Source organism: Nerophis ophidion, linkage group LG01, assembly GCF_033978795.1.
Source record: "Nerophis ophidion isolate RoL-2023_Sa linkage group LG01, RoL_Noph_v1.0, whole genome shotgun sequence".
Lineage (NCBI taxonomy): Eukaryota > Metazoa > Chordata > Actinopteri > Syngnathiformes > Syngnathidae > Nerophis > Nerophis ophidion.
In genome coordinates, this window is record NC_084611.1 from 70,150,653 (window position 1) to 70,171,769 (window position 21,117).

Below are 21,117 nucleotides of genomic sequence, written 5' to 3' on the forward strand. Positions count from 1 at the left end.
AAATATAGAACACCATTAATGTGTGTGTGTGTGTGTGTGTGTGTGTGTGTGTGTGTGTGTGTGTGTGTGGGTGGGTGGGGGGGGGGGGGGGGGGTCAATATGGAACGTGTAGAAGCTTCTGGAAGGCAGAGCAAAGATTTGATACCACCGATCCCAACCCCCAACGGCAGGGGTGTCCAAACTTTTTCCACACACGGAAAAATTTAAGCATGCAGGGGGGCCATTTTGATTTTTTTCATTTTTCAAACCATAACAAAATATATGGATTTTGTTTTGGTTTACTTTTAGGGTTCCCAGGATAAAGGGTTCAGTTATCAAAATGTTAAAAACAAGTTTAATTGTCTTTTTTTTTTTTATGTTTTTTTTATTTAACGCTTACAGTAAATCTCTACAGTGTATCAACTTCAGGTTGATAGTAAGTAAAAAATTAAAAAAAGGTTGTATGCCTTTTCTGTCAGACAACTTTGTTTTTTTTATAATAAAACTGCTGAAATATGCAGTATTTCCCCCACTGCCCAAAACACTCAGAAAGCAATTATTGATGTGAAGCAATTTGAGCCTTAAAAAGATCAATAATGAATGCGGAACACCAGTGATTTTAATTAATTATTATTTTTGAGTAATCACAGTGAACAGATAAATAAACTCCCATTTAATATATTTGGGATCCAAAAGGTGCCTCACTCATAAATTGATACATTTGTATTAGTTTTTTTTACTTTCAACACTTAAGTTACGAGATCAACTTCAGATATATCTGTTGATTTTATGTTTGAACTCTTATGTTGTTTGTTATATGCTCGTTTGTCAAATAAAATGTTGATGTTTTTATATGGCAAACACACAACATATGCACAAATTTCCACATAAAACATTTTAAAGTGAAATATTTGAAATAATTGGAGCCTTGAATAGGTAAATAATTCACTAAAACATTGAATTATTATTTTTTTGGAGCAATGGCAAAAAAAGAAAAATAAATATAGAAAAAAGAAAATACACAGCCTGCATTGGCAGCTTTGTGTCAACATTGCAACTTTTTCTAGTTCAATTTCACCTCATTCCACTTTTTTTTTAAATGTTTTTTAAAATGTTTGCAATAGCATTTCCAGAATGTGTGGCGGGCCAATAAACAATTAGCTGTGGGCCTCAATTGGCCCCCGGGCCGTACTTTGGACACCCCTGCCCAACGGTATAACTCGACCCTATATAGCAGGGGTGTCAAACTTTTTTTAGATCGGGGGCCACATGGAGAAAAATCTACTCCCAAGTGGGCCGGACTGGTAAAATCCCTGCACGATAACTTAAAAATAAAGACACTTCTTCCCCCCTACAAAAACCTTCCCCCCCCATTTACTTCCGGGTCATGATTAATACAGACGTTTTGTTAACGCTATATTATAAAAATATAACGCTATATTATAAAAATATAACGCTATATTATAAAAATATAACGCTATACTATAAAAATACAGAAGTTTTGTTAACGCTATATTAAAAAAAAAAAAACTATTTACAAAGACATGCTGTGGGATGATGCATTTACTTCCGGGGTCACGTTTCGTCTAATGTCATCCCATAGCTTGTGTTTGTAAATTGTTTTTTAAATCATCACCCCGGTAGTAAATGTACAAATCATAATGTTGTTGTTTTTTACACTTACATGTTGCGGTTAATAATATTCTATCTTTATTTGTCGTTATTTATATTTTCTGAATGAATGGTGTTCAATGGTGTTCGTCAGTCAACTCATTGGTGTTCATTTTCAATCAATCATGATGAAAAAATCTCAAAATCAAATTACAGTTTTCTATGTATGTAGTTTGATCATTTTCCTTGATTGATGTACTAACATCATGTGGTTTATTTTGTACATATGTACCATCATCTACAGAGATACAAATAAGTGCTATTGCAACATCCAGAAGACACATGTAGAAGAGCTGTTTCTTTAATTCAAAAATTTCAGGTTAATTTGTATACTTAGCAAACTCATCCCGCGGGCCGGATAAAACCGTTTCGCGGGCCGTACCTTTGACACCTCTGCTGTATAGTGAGATTATAAAACAAAGAATGAATCACGGAAAAGCCATCAAAACTAATTTGAAAGATTTATGTAGTCTTACATGATTCCAGATTGTGACACATATGGTGATTTTGTATGTAGTTACAAAAAGGGGTCGTTTTTTTCAAGTGTCAAACGTCAACCTCCTCTGGTAATAAACATTCCACACATGTATTACTGCAAGGTTGGCTTGGAGATAGCTTGGAATGAGGACTTGAACTTTGTCTAAATTAAAATTAGACTCCCCCGTTAGCAAAAAAATCATATAAATGACCACATAAATAAATTGCTGCGCAAATGAAACCTGCCTTGTGACTTGTTTTGTGTGGTCAATCACAGCTTTGCGGCACCACCTGTTGGTTGGCGAGGGAATAATTGAAGTGGCTTTATCTGTAAGCATTTAAAGTCCTACTGAAACCCACAACTACCGACCACGCAGTCTGATAGTTTATATATCAATGATGAAATATTAGCATTGCAACACATGCCAATACGGCCGGTTTAGTTTACTAAATTGCAATTTTAAATGTCCCACGAAGTGTCTGTTGAAAACGTCGCGGAATGATAAAGCTTATGTTGACGCGTGCTTGTTACGTTGTTAGTTGGAGCAGACATTCTATCCCAGCACCACTCATGGCTAAAAGTCGTCTGCTTTAATCGCATAATTACACAGTATTCTGGACATCTGTGTTGCTGAATCTTTTGCAATTTGTTCAATTAATAATGGAGACTATAAAGAAGAATGCTGTTGGTGGAAAGCGGTGGATTGCAGCTGCCTTTAGCAACCAAAACACAGCTGGTGTTTCTTTGTTTGTTGTGAAGCTTTAATATGGAACAGAATGGTCAAGCGAACATGTTTCTCTACCACATGTCAACCAGCAAGTTTTTGGATGAGAAAATTGTGATATTAAATCGGCTCTTACCGGAGACATGAGCGGAGTTTGCGTCCTCCTGCAGCAGCTGTCAAAAAGGCAGCTGTGACTTTCTTGGCTCCTCCATATGGCTTCCCTCAGAGACACTGGCGGTCACCACAGCCCTCCGACTTTCAGTTATGACTTTATAATCTCACTAAAACACTAGTAACACAATGAGGAGATAAGGGGTTTTCCAGAATTATCCTAGTAAATGTGTCTAATAACATCTGAATCGCTCCCACTGACGTCGCCTTTTTTTTTTCTAGTGCTTCACTCTAACTTTCCTCATCCACAAATCTTTCATCCTCGCTCAAATTAATGGGGAAATCGTCGCTTTCTCGGCCCAAATCGCTCTTGCTGCTGGTGTCTATGATTGTTAACAATGTGAGGATGTGAGGAGCCCTACAACTCGTGACGTCAGGCGCACATCGTCTGCTACTTCCGGTACAGGCAAGGCTTTTTTATTAGCGACCAAAAGTTGCGAACTTTGTCGTCGATGTTCTCGACAAAATCCTTTCAGCAAAAATATGGCAGTATCGCGAAATGAACAAGTAGGACACATAGAATGGACCTGCTATGCCCGTTTAAATAAGAACATCTCATTTCAGTAGGCCTTTAAACAAGTTTAAACTATTTTTCAAGTAGCACCCCAACAAACCTTTAAAGGCCTACTGAAACCCACTACTACCCACCACGCAGTCTGATAGTTTATATATATTAATGATTAAATATTAACATTGCAACACATGACAATACGGCCTTTTTAGTTTACTAAATTACAATTTTAAATTTCCCGGAAGTTTCGTCTTCGAAACGTCGTGTAATGATGATGTGTACGCAAGACATCACAGGTTTTTAGGAAGTATGAGCACTGCGCACACACAGAGCTAAATGTCGTCTGCTTTAACGGCATAATTATACAGTTTTTTGGAGATCTGTGTTGCTGAATCTTTTGCAATTTGTTCAATTAATATTGGACAAGTCAAAGTAGAAAGATGGAGTTGGGAAGTTTAGCCTTTAGCCACACAAACACACGGTGATTCCTTGTTTAAAATTCCTGGAGGTGAAACTTTCCAATGGATCAGAGTGCGGTCAAGAGAACATGGATCCCGACCACATGTCAACTAGCAGGTTTCGGTGAGAAAATTGTGGTTGAAAAGTCAGTTCTTAACAGAGAAAAGCTGAGCTTGTGCCGTCCATAATGCTGCCGTTGACTCCCCTGAGACATTGCGCGTCAAGACACCCGTGGAGACACCCTTCCGACTATCAGGTACTGTTAAACTCACTAAAACACTAGCAACACAATATAAATATAAGGGATTTCCCAGAATTATCCTAGTAAATGTGTCTAAAAACATGTGAATCCGTCCCAATGCAATCGCGTTTTTTTTTTTCACTTTATTTTATTTTTTCTAGTCCGTCTCTATCAATATCCTCAAACACAAATCTTTCATTCTCGCTCAAATTAATGGGGAAATTGTCATTTTCTCGTTCCGAATAGCACTTTTTGTTGGAAGCTTTCATTAAAAACAATATGAATATGTGAGGAGTCATCAAACATGTGACGTCATTGTCTGCGACTTCCGGTAGAGGCAGGGCTTTTCTCTTAACACCGAAAGTTGCGAAATTTATCGTGGATGTTCTCTACCAAATCCTTTCAGCAAAAATATGGCAACATCGCGAAATGATCAAGTATGACACATAAAACGGACCTGCTATCCCCGTTTAAATAAGTAAATCTCATTTTAGTAGGCGTTTAAACATGTAGCGTATATCTTGTATATGTTAATGTTATAATATGACGTGAAATGAGTCAAATGACCGCCATATACAAACACTTCCCTTTTGCATATGCGCAGAGTGTCTCTCACCCGGAAGTGACGATGGTCTAAAATGGCGACCTCCGCTAGCCGGCTAGTGTCACGCTGTTTTGCAGCATCCGTTATTTCTCAAATAAACCGTGCTCGTGTACTGGTGATATCCGTCAGGTATGTGTCGCTCTCGACAGCGTCCTCGCCCACACATCGGGGATGGTTTGCAGCCAATATGATGTTGTGGAGACACGGACATGCGGTGACATTGAGCCGACTGACAGGTGAACAAGATCAGGCATTACGAACATATCCTTTACTGTTTGTTTAATAAAACTGTTTTACTATGTCGTCTTGGGGAATATGCAGATTGACAAGAAGGGTGACTAACCTAAAAATGATAAACGAAAATGACCTCGTTTTTGTCTGATGTAATGTGTATTTAATGACATCGTTATCACACCGGGGGCGGCACGGTGGTAGAGGGGTCAGTGCATCTGCCTCACAATCTGCCTCCTGAGTAGTCCTGGGTTCACATACCTTGAGATCTTTCTGTATGGAGTTTGCATGTTCTCCCCGTGACTGCGTGGGTTCCCTCCGGGTACTCCGGCTTCCTCCCACCTCCAAAGACATGCACCTGGGGAAAGGGTTGATTGGCAACACTGAATTGGCCCTAGTGTGTGAATGTGAGTGTGGATGTTGTCTGTCTGTGTTGGCACTGCGATGATGTGGCGACTTGTCCAGGGTGTACAGGGCCTTCTGCCCGAATGCAGTTGAGATATGCGCCAGCAATCCCAAAAGGGACAAGCGGTAGAAAATAGATGGATGGGTTATCACACTATCCTTTTAACCTGTTGTTGCATCTTCTGCACACTGCACTGAATGGTTTATTTCCATCCATCTGTTTTGTACCCCTTGTCCCTTTCTGGGTCACAGGGGGTTGCTGCAGCCTATATCAGGTGCAGTCAAGTGAAAGGCGGGATCCACCCTGGACAAGTCGCCACCTCATCACAGGGCCAACACAGATAGATAAGATTCACACTCACATTCACACAGTAGGGCCAATTTCTAATCATTAATTATATAAAATGACTGTAATTAAAGGCCTACTGAAACCCACTACTACTGACCACACATTCTGATTTTATATATCAATATATAAATATATATCACATTCTGAGTTTATATATCAATGATGAAATATTAACATTGCAACACATGCCAATACGGCCGGTTTAGTTTACGAAATTGCAATTTTAAATTTCCCGCTGAGTTTCTTGTTAAAAACGTCGCAAAATGATGATGCGTGGGCGTGACATCACAGACTGTCAGGAAATATAAGCGCAGCACCACTTACGGCTAAAAGTCGTCTCTTTTCTTAGCGCAATTACACAGTATTCTGGAAATCTGTGTTGCTGAATCTTTTGCAATTTGTTCAATTAATAATGGATAAGTCAAAGTAGAAAGATGGAGTTGGGAAGCTTTAGCCTTTGGCCACACAAACACACAGTGATTCCTTGTTTAAAATTCCTGGAGGTGAAGCTTTACTATAGATCAGAGCGGTCAAGCGAACATGGATCCCGACCTCTTGTCAACCGGCAGGTTTCGGTGAGAAAATTGTGTTAAAAAGTCGCCTCTTACCGAAGATATGTGGAGTTTGCGCCGTCCTTGTATCTGCCGCGACTTCCCTCAGACACTGGCCTCAAGACACCCGTGGACACACCCTTCCAACTATCAGTTACTATTTAATCTCACTAAAACACTAGCAACACAGTAGAAAGATAAGGGATTTCCCAGAATTATCCTAGTAAAATGTGTCTAAAAATATCTGAATCCGTCCCAATGCAATCGCCTTTTGTTTTTAAATCTTTTTTTTAAATTGTATTTATTTTTTTCTAGTCCTTCGCTATCAATATCATCATCCACGAATCTTTCATCCTCGCTCAAATTAATGGGGAAATTGTCGTTTTCTCGGTCCTAATAGCTCTTGGTACTGGAGGCTCCCATTAAAAACAATGTGAGGACTTGAGGATCCCTCACCCTTGTGACGTCATCGTCTGCAACTTCCGGTAAAGGCGAGGCTTTTTTATCAGCACCAAAAGTTGCGAATTTTATCATCATTTTCTCTACTAAATCCTTTCAGCAAAAATATGGCAATATCGCGAAATGATCAAGTATGACACTAAGAATGGACCTGCTATCCCCGTTTAAATAAGAACATCTCATTTCAGTAGGCCTTTAAGCAGAAAAATGTGTGATAGGATGTTTGGAATGGGTTGTTAATGTATTTGTTATCATGTCTGCAGTACCCAAGCGTCTCCATGTCACCACTGACCGATGTCTCCACTCCAGCAGCAGATGTGCAGCCAAGCAAGACTTCTACGAGGTACTGGGAATTGCCCGCACAGCTTCGCAGAAGGACATCAAAAAGGCATATTATCAGGTGACATGCTGCCCATTTGGGTTACTTGTAATAAGGTAAAGGTACTCTTCATGACTAATTGTGTTTATGTTTACAGTTGGCAAAGGAGTACCACCCAGACACAAACCCAGATGACCCTCAAGCCAAAGAGAAGTTTGCCAAGCTGGCTGAAGCCTATGATGTACTACAGCGAAGCATGCTCACAAACACACCAGCTAATAATAGGTTACTAATATTTTGGTCTACTTCAGGTGCTGAGTGATGAGCTGAAGAGAAAGCAGTATGACATGTACGGCTCGGCAGGCTTTGACCCGAACCGTGCAAGCCAGCAGCAATATAGAGCGGGCAGCGCCACTTTAGACCCAGAGGAGCTCTTCAGAAAGATCTTTGGGGATTTCACTAGCGGCTTCAGGGACGTCAACAGCATGTTTGATCAACGACCTGAGGTAAGAATCCCTGGACCTGCAGAGGGTGCCACAAAAATAATTCTTATAATTCTAATTGTTTTCAGGGTTTGAAAAGTTCTTGAATTTTCAGAGGAAGTGTTTTCACTTTTAAATTTTCATGCATTCCTCTTGCAAAAGTTCTCAAAAGTTAATAAAGGTTATCAGTAATGTTTTGTAGTTAGCTGCAACCATCAGAGGTCAGGGCCGAGAGTAGGGTTGGGTACTGAATTTAGTCGGTAACTTTTCCAGCTTCAGTTATCGCCATATGTAGAGTATGTGTGGTTTCGGCTGCAAGAGACAGAGCGGTCACTTTTAGGAGCAGCTTCGGGCGTTTGTACTACATGCACATAAACAATAATGACAACCGCTGTAAAACTCCTGATGGTTAGTATTACCAATTTTTATTAACATGATCGAAAAACTGTGATTGATAAATGCACTTTGGTAAACTAATGGAATGAATAGCGTTTGCTTGCTCGCTTGCTGAAATGCCAACATATAAACTACAGACTTTAAAAGTCTTTTTTTCTTTGACTTTTTTGGATTTTGCCTATTGTTAATAATCCTTAAGACTTTTTTTTGTTGCTTTCAAACGCATAACAATTGACTTGTTTTGGATGGCTAGCAATGCAGCTAATTAAAGCAATCAAATCTACATCTAAGTCACTTTAATAATGCTTTCAAAAACTATCAACAATACATCATTAGTCGGTAGTTCTGTAACCAGTATAATAATCAAGCTGTAGCGACATTGTTATTGTAAATGTGAACACTGAGGAACTCTTTTTCTAGCGTAGTAACACATTGCTGTGCTACGGTATTAGCCGTAAAAGCTATGTACGGCAAGAGATAAGCTAGCTTCTACGTTTACATGAAATACGTTGTGAGTTTGTAATGCACAACACTGCAATGTGACACCAACTTGTACTGACTGAAAAACACGAACAGTCATATTAAAGTATCTGTAAAGTATTAGCCCTTAGTTTGTACACAGCAGAGCTAGCCAGACAGCGTATGTACTGTAATTGTACTAACACGCATGGACAGTTGTTTGTCTGGTTAAGCTGGCCGGGGATGTTTCCTGTTGATTTTGGGTAAGCACAACATTTATGTCAAAATAGCTTGGCTCCAAGTTCCATATTTATAGTGTTAAAATTGCTTTCACCTAACTCTCCTGGCTTCCGTCTTTTCAGCGTCTCACTCTTCCTCTGTGCTGGATTCTAGAAGCAGCAGTTCATCTGCTTTACATTTAGCTTCAAAAAGCTTAGATTGTGAATCCTAATTTGTCCAAAAATAGTTTTTCTTTGTCTGTTACCAAGTTGGCCATGATTAGAAAACACACTCGTGTTTGATTCCGGAAGTAGGAACAATCATTTGTTGCCAGACTCAGATGTGCGCTGTTATGCAATAAGAAATCAACGCGTGGAAAAAATCAGTCCCGGAAATTATTATAATGACCTAAGAATGGTAAATATTGAACCTGGTACCTATTGTTATGCAGGTGTCTGTTACATCATTATATATAGACTTGCACTGTGTATATAAAATGTTGCTGGAGGGTTTTGAAGTTGTTTTAGAGGGCTTTGAAGACAACAACAGTGAACTCCAAGGTGTCAAGTTGAAACGGACAGATGTCCGTTTAACAGGACGTGAACCCGCGTCACGGCACATAAACGGGATGTGAAACAAACTGATCAACCATTTTGCATTTATTAAAAAAAGATTGATGGAAAAAGATAAACCTATTTTAACACACAAATCTAAAAAATTTGGCCTGAACAATACTTGATGTATCCTCTGTCAAGAAAGTAAAATGTTAGTGTGTGTATACGTACTTTTGAGTTCATACAACAATACCGCGGTAATAATTGCTGTGATGATTTTAGTCACCATAACTATTTAGTCTTTTTATCTATTGTTTCTGTTGAGTATATTTGAGGACCTACACTTAATTTATCGCTTTTGACTGTTTTTTTTTTCAAGTCAAACATTTTATATTTACCAAGAGATTATATTGTATTTTTGTTACTGGTTTATTTGATTTAACTTAGATATTTAAAAGTTTACATTCCAATTACAATGTTATAATATACGAGAAATGCAAGTGTATTGCATCTGTAAATGTATACATGCATTATGATGATGTTATCAGTGGTTAATTTTGTTTGAAAAAATAATGGCAATAACATTGATTATCAGCAATTATTTGTAGGTCAATATATCGTCGCGTACAATTTGTTATTGGCCCAGGCCTATTACCTAATTCTGTACTTTGTAAGTACTGATTTACGTAAAATCAAAACGTGCTACCTTTGCATACCTTTGTTGTTGCTCGGACTATCCGTTGGTACTGTTACAAGTTTCTCGAAATTTGGCAATTAAAACTACAACTAAGATGCATGTTAGAATTAAACAGCTGATATGTAATAAATACAATACAGTTTAAACATTTTGTAAGGCTAAACAAAAGAAAAGCCTGGCATGGTCAACCTAATAGCAAATACTACTTTCTGGCTATGGCAACACAACATAGTCTATACATCTACTACCATCTAACATCTTGAAATTTTAACACGCAAAGTCTACAATGTACAAACCCCGTTTTCATAGGAGTTGGGAAATTGTGTTAGATGTAAATGTAAACGGAATACAATGATTTGCAAATCATTTTAAACCCATATTCAGTTAAAAATGCTACAAAGACAACATATTTGATGTTCAAACTGATGAAAAAAATTTTTTTTTGCAAATAATCATTAACTTTAGAATTTGATGCCAGCAACACGTGACAAAAAAGTTGGGAAAGGTGGCAATAAATACTGATAAAGTTGAGGAATGCTCATCAAACATTTATTTGGAACAGCCCACAGGTGTGCAGGCTAATTGGGAGCAGGCAGGTGCCATGATTGGGTATAAAAACAGCTTCCCAAAAAATGATCAGTCTTTCACAAGAAAGGATGGGACGATGTACACCCCTTTGTCCACAACTGCGTGAGCAAATAGTTTAAGAACAACGTTTCTCAAAGTGCAATTACAAGAAATTTAGGGATTTCAACATCTACAGTCCATAATATCATCAAAAGGCTCAGAGGATCTGGAGAAATCACTCCACGTAAGCGGCATGGCCGGAAACCAACATTGAATGACCGTGACATTCGATCCCTCAGACGGCACTGTATCCAAAACCGACATCAATCTCTCAAGGATATCACCACACGGGCTCAGGAACACTTCAGAAAACCCCTGTCACTAAATACAGTTCATCGCTAAATCTGTAACTGCAAGTTAAAGCTCCACTATGCAAAGCGAAAGCCATTTATCAACAACACCCAGAAACGCCGCCAGCTTCGCTGGGCCTAAGCTCCTCTAAGATGGACTGATGCAAAGTGCAAAAGTGTTCTGTGGTCTGAAAAGTCCACATTTCAATTTTTTGGGGGAAACTGTGGACATTGTGTCCTACGGATCAAAGACAAAAAGAACCATTCGAAATGTTCTAGGCGCAAAGATGAAAAGCCAGCATGTGTGATGGTATGGGGGTGTATTAGTGGCCAAGGCATGGGTAACTTACACATCTGTGAAGGCACCATTATTGCTGAAAGGTACATACAGGTTTTGGAGCAACATATGTTGCCGTCCAAGCAACGTTATCATGGACGCCCCTGCTTATTTCAGCAAGAAAATGCCAAGCTACGTGTTACAACAGTGTGGCTTCGTAGTAAAAGAGTGCAGGTACTAGACCGTCCTACCTGCAGTCCAGACCTGTCTCCCATCGTAAATGTGTGACGCATTATGAAGCGTAAAATATGACAGAAGAGACCCCGGACTGTTGAACGACTGAAGCTCTACATAAAACAAGAATAGGAAAGAATTCCACTTTCAAAGCTTCAACAATTAGTTTCCTCAGTTCCCAAACGTTTATTGAGTGTTGTTAAAAGAAAAGGTGATGTAAAACAGTGGTGAACATGCCCTTTCCCAACTTCGTTGGCACGTGTTGCAGCCTTGAAACTCTAAGATAATTATTATTTGCAAAAAAAATAATAATAAAGTTTATGAGTTTGAACATCAAATATCATGTCTCTGTAGTGCATTCAATTGAATATGGGTTGAAAAGGATTTGAAAATCATTGTATTCTGTTTATATTTACATCTAACACAATTTCCCAACTCATATGGAAACGGGGTTTGTAATACCAGACCAGTGGTTCTCAAACTTTTTTTTTTTTACCAAGTACCACCTCAGGAAACACATGGCTCTCTGAGTACCACTATAACAGGAGTCGGGAACCTTTTTGGCTGAGAGAGCCATGAAAGCCACATTTTTTAAAGTGTATTACCGTGAGAGCCGTATCATATGTTTTAACACTGAATACAACTAAATGCATGCATTTTTTCTCTAACAGGAGTCGGGAACCTTTTTGGCTGAGAGAGCCATGAAAGCCAAATTTTTTAAAGTGTATTACCGTGAGAGCCGTATCATATGTATTAACACTGAATACAACTAAATGCATGCATTTTTTAAGTAAGACCTACATTTTTAGAGTATAACTCTTATATTTTATATCATTTTTATTCTGAAGCTAACCAATAATAAATAAAATACTTCTTTGGCAACACTAAATTGGCCCTAGTGTGTGAATGTGAGTGTGAATGTTGTCTGTCTATCTGTGTTGGCCCTGTGATGAGGTGGCGACTTGTCCAGGGTGGACACCGCCTTCTGCCCAAATGCAGCTGAGATAGGCTCCAGCAACCCCCGCGACCCCAAAAGGGACAAGCGGTAGAGAATAGATGGATGGACTTCTTACCATTGATGTGACTTATTGAACAGGTGCGGTTGAAAACAGATGGATGGATTAAAATGCATAAGAATGTTTTATATGTTAAACGTTATTTTTAACACCGATTACTGGCGGAATTATTCATTACTAATCGTGTTAAGTAATGTCAGCTCAGATGTATTTGAGAGCCAGATGCAGTCATCAAAAGAGCCACATCTGGCTGTAGAGCCATAGGTTCCCTACCCCTGCACTATAATGACCAACATTAATATACAGTAGAATCGTAGGCCTAAGTATTCATTAAAACAAGGCAGAGGTTTTATTTAACACGTTTATTTTGTTTTTTTGGCCACTGTAACATTACACACAGTTTGAACAGTAACTGTCATGACTTTGACTTTGGCGCGGTTTGTTTTCCCATGATGCAAAGCGACTTGACTGGACACCACGTGAAGGTAATGACATAATTAAATTTTTACTTAAAAAAGGAACAAACAGAAAGCGCACACAGGGCGGAGAACCAACTTGGCTAAGAAAAACAAAAACTTGCACAAAGGCAGAACTATGGACATTTAACAAAAAAAACACTTACGGTGACATGAGCGAAGCAGCATGAACTATGAACATCAAGAGCTATGGCATAAACAGAGTCCAGAGTATCAGGGGTGAATCAAGAGTGATGTCGCCAGGCCGACTACCTGGCAACTATGGCTTAAATAATAGTGACGTGGTTATTGACAGGTGCGTGAGTCCCAACAGATCAGGTCCGTAAGTCGTGAACACACGACAGGTGAAACTAATGGTCGTCATGGTGACAAAACAAGGGAGCGTAAACAGCTACAAAGAGTCCAAAAAGGGACAAGCGGTAGAAAATGAATACATGGATGGATAGATGGATGTACTTTAATCAAGTGATTATTTGGCCTGCCACTAGATGGAACCTGGTACCACAGTTTGCAAATCCCTGCAGTAGCAAATCCCTGCAGTAGTCTACAGTACTTGTACATGACACATAGAAGTGTTAAAAACAAGACAGCATAACTCAGTGTTCAATGTTAAAACAGAGTGATACAAGAAAAAATTAACATTTATGAACACACAAAAGTACAGAAAATTGGTATTGATTATCACGTACAATGAATTGGTCCTATATTGACTTAAACTGTGAAAGGTACCTATCTCTTGCCAAGACTTAAATTATAGGTAAATACAACTTTTTTGGGGTGCATGCACCAAAAGAAAAAATCACATTTGGGTCAATACAGTAATTGGGTTATGTGTTAGTGTTCAAACATTGACGTGTTTCCCCTACCTGCATGTCAATAGTTTGTGATGGAGCTGACGTTTGTCGAAGCAGCGAAAGGCACCGACAAGCTGCTTTCTGTGAACCTGGAAGACGACTGCCCGAGGTGCGGCGGGAAGGGCAGCGAACCAGGAACCAAAGTGTCACACTGCCATTACTGCAACGGCACCGGCAAGGTGAGTTGTTCTTGCTGCACATGGAATTATTGAGTTTATGATTTAATTTTTCAACAATGTCTGTGTTTCCACTTAATAGGAGACGCTACACACGGGCCCTTTCATGATGCACGGTGCATGTCGGCGCTGCAGCGGTAAGGGCATCATCATAATCACGCCTTGCGTTCTGTGCCGAGGCTTGGGTCAGGCCACAAAGAGGCAAAATGTTACAGTGCCTGTTCCTGCTGGTAAGCTACCACCCTTCAATATCACACGAGAACGACAGGTGTCAAGACAATCCCTCATCATTTTAATGCTTATCTTGTGGCGTTTGTTTTCAGGGGTAGACAACGGGCAGACTGTGTGCATGTCTGTCGGCAGTAAGGAAATCCTCATTACCTTTCGGGTAAGTTATTAGTTAGTTGTTAAATAATAGTTAACATGTTTCATGGAATTTATATACCTTTCAATTTGGGTCATTCAGGTCCAGAAAAGTCCTGTGTTCAGGCGAAATGGAATCGACATTCACTCAGATGTAAGGATCTCCGTGGCACAAGCCATCCTTGGGGGCATGGCCACCACCCAAAGCCTCCACGAAACAATCAGCATACTTGTGAGTCATAGCTTAGTCAACGTTTTCAAAGGAATGTTCCTTCTGCCAATTTCATTTTGAAATGCAAGCCATATGTTCTGACCGCTGTTTTCAGATTCCCGCTGGCTGCCAAGCGGATCAGGTGATCCGTCTGCAGGGGAAAGGCATTCGGCGGATCAACAGTTACAGCTACGGTGATCACTATGCTCACATCAAGATCAGAGTGCCACAGTAAGCGATCTCTTTGACCACATTGCCATTATATCAACGAGGAACTGCACTTTTTTAGTTGTATTGCTGCAACAATGCATCAGGCAGCAATATTTGATAATTCCTTTAAATTATACTTTAACCAATATTGTGATTCAGGATAACAAAACATACTACGCTATAAGAATTGCCTTCAGTCTTCTGTAAGAGAGCTGGCTGATGCAGTCCCGCTCACATTTTGTAGCTAAAAGTGGACATTCTAAAATGTGCTGAAACTGGTCAGAAAACAAGCTTAAAATCACCTCTGTGCATATTTCAGGGGGAATTTTACTTGTTGAGATAATTTTTTGTTCCAAAACTATGAAAAGAGTGCCAACATTGTCAGCATTAGAGGGGCCATTGTAATCCTGCTGATGAGATCATCATCAACAATACAATAACTAGTCTGTAACACACCAATTTTACAGTAGTATTGCAAAATAACATTTTAAAGCTCATGCTGAGATGGAAAAAAGCATCTGGGTACTGACCACTAAGGACTTCAATTCAATTTCCATCTTTTAGAGTTATTATATTTTGGAAAATGCAATGTTGAAGACGGAACAGCTGTTAATGCGTATGTCTTTTGACACTGCACTATTTGGGAACCCATGTCACCCATTAGGGATCCACTCTTTTGTCTTTTTCTACATAAAATCCAATCCCCTCATTTGATTTTGGATGTTTTTGTCCACAGGAAATTGACGCGGAAGCAGCGAACTCTGATGCTAAGCTATGCCGAGGATGAGAACGATGTTTCTGGGACTGTTAATGGTGTCAAGTGGTCTCCAGGTGAGTTTCATTTTTTTCAGTTAAGCCATAATACCCAACAGAGAGAGAAAGAGTAAATATTAATAAAGGGCTAGACAATTATAATAATCTTAACATTACATTTTTTTATTGTGCAGTGGAGGCATAATTAATAGCAACCAGCAGAGGGTACAATCAATGTCAGGATGAACTTTTGTGCTGCTTAAATGGATGGCCTTAAAGGTAAACTGCACTTTCTTTTTAATTTTGCCTTTGTTCACAATCATTATGAAAGACATGACGACGGAATGCATTTTTATATAAAAGTAAATAAAAGTCCACTTTTAGCGGCACCAATTGGAGATCCTCTATTTTTCCCATAAAATCCAATAAATAATCAAAAACCGCAAACAATACTCCATTTACGTTTCATGATTTAAATATTAACCAAGTATTAGTGAAAGACATGCACCTGGGGATAGGTTGATTGGCAACACTAAATTGGCCCTAGTGTGTGAATGTGAGTGTGAATGTTGTCTGTCTATCTGTGTTGGCCCTGCGATGAGGTGTGGACTTGTCCAGGGTGTACACCTCCTTCCGCCCGATTGTAGCTGGGATAGGCTCCAGCGGATGGATAGTGATGTATTGTTATTATAAGCGCTAACGCAGACAAACTATAGCGGCACTGTGATCACTTCCGTGTCGGCTACATTATAAGCGAACATTTGCTTGCATTTATTTTTGTATTTAGAATGCAAAAAAAAAAAACATCCATCGTCATGTCTTTAATAATGGTTGTAAACGATAGGCAAAATTCCCTTAAAAGTTTAATTCCTCTTTAAAGGGTAACAGGACTTGTTTTGTTTTGCCTATTGTTCAAAATCCTTATTGAGACAAGAAAACAAACTGTTTATTTTTTATTTTTTGCATTCTAATTTGTAATAATTGGCTTGTTTTAGGTGGCTAGCAGTGCAGCTAATGGGAAGAATCCATTCTACCTCTGAATCACTTTTAAAATGTATCCAAAAACCGCCAACAATACTTCATTCACCTCCCATAACCTGTATAATAACCACACTGTAGTGACATTGTTATTGTAAGAGCAAACACTGAGGAACTCTTTTTGTAATGTACTAATGTTAAATATGGGTGAATAAACACGACATCTATTCTGGTTCACAACTTTTAATCAACTGCAGCACAGAGGAAAAACCGCAAACACTTTTTCCTTCCCGCCCATCAACATGAGCATGCGTTAACTCCGTATATGGAGAAACATGTTAACAATCTCCCTATCTTTTATATAAAAAAAAATTAAATAGCACATGTTTCATAAGAACAAATACATTTCTTTTTAAAGAACAGAAACAATACAATCAACACATGTTTCTTAAGAACAAATACATGTCTTTTTAAACAAAAGAAACAATACAATCAACTTAGGTAAGAACCCATTTTCCTTCACTCAATGCTTTCAAAAGCATCAAGGGTGATGCCCCCTTTTTCGTAAGACAGTCAGCTAGTTGAGCTTTTGTTGCTGACCAAAGTACCTTTTGTATTTTTTTGTTGTGAATAAGTTCTTTGATGCCACTTATATCTAACCGAAGCCTTTTCTCTGTTACCTGTTTTGTTGATCGAAGAGCATCATAGAGGGAATGATTATCAGTCACACAAACTAACGCTGGAGCATTTAGACCAGCGGTGCTAGTAGTGAGCTCAGAATAAAGGGTGGCAAGAAACACTGCATTGTCTATTCCATCCGACATGGCCAGAGTTTCTCCGGCAAGGGTGCTTCGCACCACACGTCGAATTCTCTTGGACTGCCAGAAAAGGGGGGGAGAATTTACCTCCTTTTCCCATTAGGGTGATCAACATACCCCCTTGTGTACCTCCATCAGGAAGATTTCCTACTGAAGCATCGCTGAATACAGTTAGGTTTAAGGCAGTATCAGCTTTAAGTTTACGAACTAACTTATTAGCAGTGTGAATTGATTGCACAGTCGCATTCTTTAGACTAGATGCCAGACCACAAGAATCAAACATTACATCAGGTCTTGTCTGTTTTGCAACCCAGAGTATCTGTCCTATTTTTGATCTGAGTTGTTCTTTTTCTGTTTCATTAAGAGGAGCATCTCTTTCTAGAGCACGGACTGGCTGTAAGTGAATGGGGTGCAGACTTTCAATGTAGCTGTGCTGATGCAACTGTACAGAATCATTAACAGTTTCAATATCCATTCCCAAATAGCAGAAATTGTCATGTTCCTCACGTCCCACTTGGAACCCAGACTTCAGTTTAGGGATCACATTTTCTGAAAAGTTTGATGAGCCTGCCCACATAAAATCATCTACATGACATGCGAGTACACCTGTCACTGTGTTGTCATCATCCAGCCAATAAAATACTCCTGGGTCTACCTGTGACACTTTGACACCTGTGCTCAGCATGATTTCCTTCACTTTGTTGTACCAATAGAGAGATGCATCAGCAAGCCCATACACACACTTCTTTAGTTTCCAAATAACCCCCTTACAGTTAGCTTCTGGAGGAGGGTTGACATAAATGTCTCTCGACAACTCCATACCCTGTAAAAAGGCAGACTTAATGTCCATGGAATGGACTTTCCAATGATTTTGACAAATGAAACTTAGCAATAGCCTTAGAGATTCAGAAGCACAGGTTGGTGAATCTTTTTGTAGATTTTTTAAATTAAGTTCTTCAAACCCCCTTGCTACAAGTCTGGCTTTGGGTACAATACCAGTGTCACTTTCTTTGAGACTACAGACCCACCTAGTGGAGATACACTTTTGTCCTGTATTTTCAGTCTCTTCAAAAACATTATTGCTTTTCCAGCTTTCTATCTCTGCCTGTTTGGCTGCATCAAATGATATGTCTTTTGTTATGAGTACATCAGCCTCCCCGACGGCTGACTCAGTGTTAAGATGCTGTACACACGACATGTCAACAGCCTCTTTTAGTCCAGTACTGCCATCAGGCTCAATATGCTGCACATTATACCAGTTTTTATAGGTTCCTGTTGCTTTACCTGCTCTACTGAGTACTTTAGCCTTACATGTAACACTTGTATCTCTTTTCACAAAAGTTACAATCTGTCCTGTTTTTAACTTCACATTAGAAGCAGGGAGAAGATTATCACAGGCGCTGTGCTTCATTTGAGGTGCATCACTTTGAATTACACCTTCACTTGTGTTTCCCTCTCCATCACTGTCATGTTCACTTTCACTGTCTGTGTTTTTTTCATTATCTGAGCTACATGATGGTCTGTGTAAAGCATCTGTATCACTATCAGCGGTTATGTTCTCTTCTTGTTTTTCACATCCTGTTTCAGTGTGAACATTACTTTGTGTAATTTCCTTGTCTTTAATATGTGTGTGCACCTTATTAAGTCGTGAGTGATGAACTCTAACTAGAATACCTCCATGTCTTACAAACACAACAGCTCCCTCTACCAATCACCACTCCTGGTCCCTTCCACTCTGCACTATCTCCTAGTTTATAGTAAACCTTTTCTCCTGTATCATATTTTTCATCTGTGTCTCTAAGCTGTTTTCTTAATGCCCGTCTTATCCTCTCTGAACATTCAACTTCAGTGAAAGCCTTCCTTGAGGCATGCAAAGCTGATATGTGTTCTCCTACTCTTGTGCTCACTGTAGTGCCCTCTAGTGCAGGTAGCTCATTTACCAATACATTGGGAAGATTAGGATTTTGACCAAATACCAGTTGATGTGGACTATAACCATGTACACTGTGCATGCAGTTCTTAGCCATTAAGGCCCAGTCCAAGGCAGTGCTCCAGTCACAATCTTTTTCGTGTTTAACTTTCTGGATGATGTTCGTGAGTGTCTGATTATGACGTTCCAACAGTCCGTTGCTCCATGGGCTGTATCCTGCGGTTGTCTTGATCTCGATATTGAAGTTTTCTGCCATGTCCCTGAACTCTTCATTGTTAAATTATCCTCCGTTGTCACTGAGGAGCTTCTTGGGAGGACCATGGACACTTATCCATGTGTGGATGAAAGAGTTGACAATTACAGAAGATTTCTTGGTTTTCACAATATTTCCAGCGCTGAAACGTGGGAAATGGTCCATTATATGTAAATACCAAATGCCTGACTCAAGCTCGTGCAGGTCCACCGCCAGTTTCATTGTATTCCGAAGCAAGAGGCAAACCAACAGCTGGCTTTGGCTTTGTCTTGCTATATCTTTGGCACGTTTCACATGCATCCACTATTTGTTGCAAAATAGTGAGACAGTCCTGGTCTTTGTTCCCTGAACTTTGAATTAGCCTATGCAGACGATCTGCTGATGCACGGCCAAATTGTTAGTGAAGTTTGAGGAGGACCTTGTTCTTTTCGATTGTGGACATGTTTTCTGTTACAATCAGGACTTAATCTTCAGCAAATAAATCTTGAATCTGACATTCCATGTCATCTTTGTCTCTTATGTCTACACAGTAATGTCCTGAGCTGGTAAACTGAAGAGGTATCTGCTGCTTAAACATCACTACCCTGTCGTTTTCTATGTCTAACGTAGTTCCTGCCTTTTTTAATGATGTTTTACTCAGCAGGAGAGGAATATCAACTTTGACAACTTCTGTCTCAATGTTACACTTTGTCCATCCTATTTTAGCAGGTCGATGCACTTTTCTGGTGGAATGAATCACATTTCCATCTCTAAAGCGAAACAGTCTGTTGCTAGACCTTTCTGTACTTCTTAGCTTATTTACCTGCTTTTCATTGAGATTATGTACAAAACTTTCAAGCCACTTTTCTCCACACACTGTGCGAGTGCAGGCGGTGTCTATGATCGCTGAGCTAGCTGCTTCAGTCATAAAAATCTCAGCTTTAGACTGGGGATCATTCGTTAACAGCGTGATATTAACTTCATCCAAATTGTCATTTTCAGTCAATCTTACTTGTTCGTGCTTTTTGTGCGGGCAGTCCTTTGCCCAGTGGCATGTGCTTTGACAGACGGCACATCGTGATCGTTTACCGTACTTATCCAGTGGGTTTGTACCCGGTAACGGCGTCACCGATCTTCGTTGACCACGTGGAAACGGTGTGTTTGGTCTTCCTCTCCATTGTGGCTGTTCTGTGAGGAAAGCTGCATCCTGGTTCAGTTGTATCTCGCTTGACTTGCCCGTTGTTTTACCTCCGAATATCCGTTTGAGAGCTGACTTCATTGACGAGAAGCTTAGCTCCGTGTTAGCCGTCAGTCCTAGCTGCCTGTCTTTCTCATCGAGGCAGGCTGTGTCAAGAAGTTTGAAGGCTAACACCGCATCAGGGAGTGTCATATTGTACATTTTCATCCGGTTGTAGCGCTGTTCAAAGTCAATAATATAGTCCACCATTGAACTGGAAATATTTTTGGTGATGCGGTCGAAATACGTGTACGCTTCGTATGCGCGATCCTTTTCCTCTTTCAGGAAAACGTCATCCAGTTTTGCAAATAATGTCGTCATACCGTTGTCATTGTCCAACTCCTCCGCAGTATATCCCTTGCTATTTCTCTGGCTCTCCCTTCAAGTCCCAAAGCCACAGCCAGTGCTTGCTTTTTCTTATTGAGTTCTGTAACCCTCCATCCATCCATTTTCTACCGCTTATTCCCTTTCGGGGT

General features: G+C 39.7%; 1 protein-coding gene across 7 annotated transcripts in view; it reads left to right on the forward strand.

The window, feature by feature from the left end:
* Positions 1-4,829: 4,829 nt before the first annotated feature.
* Positions 4,830-21,117, forward strand: part of LOC133558511 (dnaJ homolog subfamily A member 3, mitochondrial-like) — a 23,009-nt gene continuing 6,721 nt past the window's right edge. For 4 of the 7 annotated variants that reach the window (XM_061909854.1, XM_061909852.1, XM_061909853.1 and 1 more), the window contains exons 1-10: positions 4,831-5,074; positions 7,097-7,233; positions 7,310-7,393; positions 7,464-7,658; positions 13,760-13,912; positions 13,992-14,139; positions 14,233-14,297; positions 14,376-14,504; positions 14,599-14,714; positions 15,430-15,524. In XM_061909854.1, the coding sequence (XP_061765838.1) occupies positions 4,873-5,074; positions 7,097-7,233; positions 7,310-7,393; positions 7,464-7,658; positions 13,760-13,912; positions 13,992-14,139; positions 14,233-14,297; positions 14,376-14,504; positions 14,599-14,714; positions 15,430-15,524 (1,324 nt within the window). In that variant the 5' untranslated portion in view covers positions 4,831-4,872. Of the gene's footprint in view, positions 5,075-7,096; positions 7,234-7,309; positions 7,394-7,463; positions 7,659-13,759; positions 13,913-13,991; positions 14,140-14,232; positions 14,298-14,375; positions 14,505-14,598; positions 14,715-15,429; positions 15,525-15,640; positions 15,726-21,117 lie in introns of those variants that run through there. The other 3 variants (XM_061909850.1, XM_061909851.1, XM_061909856.1) reach the window with 2 other exon arrangements.